The sequence below is a fragment of the Pezoporus wallicus genome, unplaced genomic scaffold, assembly GCF_028554395.1.
Source record: "Pezoporus wallicus isolate ANWC-B61680 ecotype Strahan unplaced genomic scaffold, APGP_CSIRO_Pwel_v1 contig_13130, whole genome shotgun sequence".
NCBI lineage: Eukaryota > Metazoa > Chordata > Aves > Psittaciformes > Psittacidae > Pezoporus > Pezoporus wallicus.
The window spans coordinates 9060-13067 of NW_026642801.1; the positions used below are offsets into that span (position 1 = coordinate 9060).

Here is a 4008-nt window from a genome sequence, read left to right on the forward strand (position 1 = left end):
GTAAAGAGGGCAGGTGGTGGGGCAGGGTCAGCTGCTGCAGGTACGGGGCCGGGGGGCGCAGGGAACGGGGGTCAGGGGGGCCGGCGGTAGGGCTGGAGGGCGCAGAGGCGGCGGGGCCGGGGCCGCGGCATCCCTGAGGGAGCGTGAGCAGGAGGAAGGCTGCCGGCTGCCCGCTGTCTCTCCTACCGCCAGCAGGTCAGACTCGTGTTGTCGGCCATAGCGGCAGCGATGGCTCTGCTCAGCTTGACCCAGCTGCTGGACGCCGCCTTTGGGACGCCCGATGTCGAGGCCGTGAACTTCCGAGCGCTGCGCAACCTGCTGCAGGCCATGCTGGGGCACGTGGGCCTTCAGGATCGCTCCACCCGAGGCTTGGAGCAGCCTGTGGAGCGGGACAGGGCAATGACCCTGGCTGCGGGGAACCAGGCCCTGCAGCCGGGTGAGCAGCTGCCTGCAAAGGACCCACTGCAGGACACCCCCAGCGGCTCCGAAGCTGATGTGGCTGCCGGCGTGGGGCAGCTGGTGGAAAAGGTAGAAACTGACGAGAGCAGCAGCTCCGAGGCAGAGGCCCTCCCCAGTCCCCTGGGTGCTCCCCCACTGAAGCGCCTCCTCCTGCAGGGGTGTCTCTTTGCCCTTGGCATCAGTTTCAGCGCTCCTGCTCAGAGTTCAGCACGGGCGGGCAGGCAGGGCTGGATGCAGCCCTGCTGACAGGGGTTTGTGTGATGGCTTCCACTGGGGCAGGGTGGGGACCAAGTTCCTGGTCTGCAGGGACCCTCCCGTGGGGCTCATGCCTGCCACCCTCCTCTCCTAGGACACGTCTGTCTACCAGGATCTCCTTGAGGAGATTAGCCAGATGAAGGAGGCGCAGTCCCGCAGGCAGGAAGAAATCCGCATGATGCAGGAAGAAATCCGCATGATGCAGGAAGAAATCCGCATGATGCAGGAGGCGCTTGGCTTGGTGAGCTGCTGCTGGTGTCCCCAGGAGGGAGCTGGCCTCTTGTTGCCCTGCCTGCATCACCCCGCACCTCCCTGCGGACCCTGTCCTCCGGCCTTGGGTGTCACCCAGTGTGAGGGGCACTGGGAGGGGAGAGTAGGAAGGGCGTCCCCAGAGGGAAGCATGGGAGCTCACCCACCCTACGTGGAGCCCCGGGGAGGGCAGAAATGGGCAGCGCTGCCTGCAGCTCAAGCTGCTGGTAGAGGTAACTATGTGTGTTCGCCCAAGTGGCGCTAAGGCCCTTCTTAACTAAACACCCATTAAAGTAGCATGGGTGCTGGGAAGGAGGGTCAAGATCTACTGGTGCAATACAGCAGCAGCCCCCAAGCACAAGCCTGCCCAGCGTCCATCTGTCTAGTGCCCAGGTTAAGTTGCAGGTGCTTCTGTTCAGTCTTGTTCTTGTGTGCTGACTGCCGTCCCTCTCCTCGCCCCGCTCTAGGGGAACCTCCGGGACACCGCTGGCCGGCTGCCAGGCCTCTGCAACCTAAGGACTCTGGCCAGTGATGTGGTATGGTTACAAGCACGCCGGATCCTGCTACGGTGCAGGAGGCGGCTGCATCCCTAGGGGACCAGTGCAGGCGGTATCTCTGCATTAGGGCATGGTCCCCAGCGGTGCTGGCTGTGAGGGGGAGTGCTCCTGTGGGTCCCGCCGTGCCCCTGGCTACATGGCGGGGGTAAACCCTTGATCCCTTCCTTCCCCAGCAAATGCTGAAGGAAAGGCTGGGCCTGTACCCAGACCCGGATGAGGTGACCAACATGGTGCACTGGGATGTGCTGGAGGATTGCCTGGTGGGCAGCAAAGGAGACCAAGGAAGAGATGGAGGAAGACCCAGAGGAGAACAAGAAGGAGACCAGTCTGCCACCACCAAGCCTCCCACTTCAGATATGGACAGCCCACATGGGGCAAGCTCAGTGCTGGGATCTAGAGACAGCTCGGTGGAGCTGAAGGTTCCAGGGACAGCTCTAACGGCCCCTAAGCAGCAGGCAAGCGTTCCCTCAGATCAGAGGAGGAATGCTAGCACCACAGCGATGATGCAGACAGTGTGTCAGGACACACAGACCAGCAGCTTGGGGGCACAGCCAACCCAGCCAGAGTCCACGGGCACCCAGACCACCACCCTGGGGATGCAGCCAGAGCCCACCGTCACTCAGACCAACACCTCAGGGGAGCGGCTCGGCACACAGCTTCACCAGGAAGGCCCCCTGGCAGCAGGGACTCTCTTGCCGACGGCCCAGGGATTCGTGATCCCGCTCGACACTGATCCCAGGGCCACGTCCCACTTGCAAGAGCTGGCCTTGCCCTCGCGCTCCAGCAGTGCCTACCACAACGCCTACAATTGCTACGTGGAGACGGTGGAGGCTCTCAAGCAGATTGGGGAGCTCAGACACCTCTGTGCTCCCCTGAAGGAGCAGGTGGCCCAGCTAGAAGCCACCAAATTGGACGCGACTGAACTGGAGAAGCTGCGCCTGCTCCTCCAGGAGAGAGGTGGGAGCTCTGGGAGGCTTGTGGGGGGTGCTGGAAATGCTGCGTCTGGAGCTTGTTGTGCTCAGAGCCTGGCCCGTAGAGTGAGACCCCTTCACTGACAGTGTGTCCCCTTGTACCACGTTCTTCTAGGCCAGGAGAGCGTTGCCAACACGCTGGGTGACCTCCAGGCCCCGGTGACATCCCTGCAGGGCCTGGCCAGTGACCTGCAGGGCTTGTCCAGGGACCTGCAGGGCGTGGCCAGGGACCTGCAGGGCGAGAAGGGAAAGGTAAGGAGTCCCCGAGGGAGATGCAGGGATGCTGCGAGAGTTGGGCACGGAGGAGGCAGCTGGAGAGCCCCTGTGCTGGGATGACACAGGGGCCATGCCCTGACTCTGCCCCCACTGCCGTTCCCAGATCAGGAAGCTGGAGAGTGCCCTTGGCAAACTGGAGGCAGCCAGAGCCAGCTGGCAAATGGACCTCAGCAACCAACGCAGCCTGCCATTGGGGTAAAAGGACAGGAGAGGGTTTCGTACCCTGTGGGGCTGCAAGGGAGCCCAGGAGGGCTGGGAGCATCCCATGATGGGGGGTGACGGATGCCCCCTGAGCAATTAAGCTTCTGAAGACTAAGCCTACCTCTGTCCCCGTCTCGCTGGCCAGGTCCACACCGCAGGAGGTAAAGCGGGACAGGAAGGATCTGGCAGAGAAGCAGCAAATAAGCAAGGCTGCACTGGATCAGTTGGTGGCCCAGACGGGCGAGGAGGAGCAGGAGCAGGTGAGGTGTGGGGGGAGCTCTCACCACCCGCTGGTTCGGTGAGGTGGTCCTGGTGGGGTTCCCAGGCACATCCCCTGGCTTGCTGGGGCCATGGAGCCCCCACGGCTCCTGGGATTGTTGGTTGCATGTGTCCCATCTCAGAGGTGATTCCTCTTCCCCTTCTGCAGCTGGAAGAGCTGAGCGTGATGGAGAGCACGGGGCAGGAGGAGACAGCATGCCCCACCTGCAGCAGCAACGTCAGCACGCGATTGGGGAAGCTTCTGCAGCGCTATGAGAAGCTGCAGGGGTTGGTGGACTCCCTTATGTCAAGCAAGAAGAGGGGCAAGGTGGTGAGGGAGCTGCCAGGGAAGAGCCAGGTAGGGAGATGGCAGCATGGGGGACTTTGGGAGGGGTGTGCCAGAACCATGCCCGGCTGTTTGTGCTTCGGTGTTATGTGGTGGAGTTCCTTGCTCCCCCCCACATTATCTTGTAAAGTCTGCAGCATAGAGGGGGATTCAAGCCATGCTGCAAATGTCCTGCTGGCACTGAGAGCCTATGGCCACTGGCCCAGTAAGCCAGGTCTGTCCCCGTGGGGCAGCCAGCCCACCTTGCGTGGCACTACCTTGTTATTTTCCTCCCTGGAGCAGGACCAGGAGGCGCTGAAGCGTGTGCAGGCTGCCATCCTGCAGATGCAAGGGGAGTATGAAAAGCTCAACTCTGTCACGGGGAGGCTCCTGGATGACAGTCGCCAGCAGCAGAAAGATATCGAGGTAGATGGCTGAAAGCCCCATGGGCTTAGGG

The 4008-nt window shown here is 62.5% G+C and overlaps 1 protein-coding gene across 1 annotated transcript; it reads left to right on the forward strand.

Annotated features, from left to right (window-relative positions):
- Positions 1 to 399: 399 nt before the first annotated feature.
- On the forward strand, positions 400 to 3977 carry LOC130611527 (uncharacterized; the record flags this gene model as incomplete). The annotated part of the gene is made up of 9 exons (XM_057432314.1): positions 400 to 528; positions 809 to 955; positions 1431 to 1499; positions 1694 to 2477; positions 2607 to 2743; positions 2871 to 2962; positions 3114 to 3228; positions 3396 to 3584; positions 3855 to 3977. Coding segments are annotated over exons 1-9 (1785 nt in total), but the record flags the coding sequence as incomplete, so codon positions are not given.
- Between the last annotated feature and the right edge of the window lie 31 nt (positions 3978 to 4008).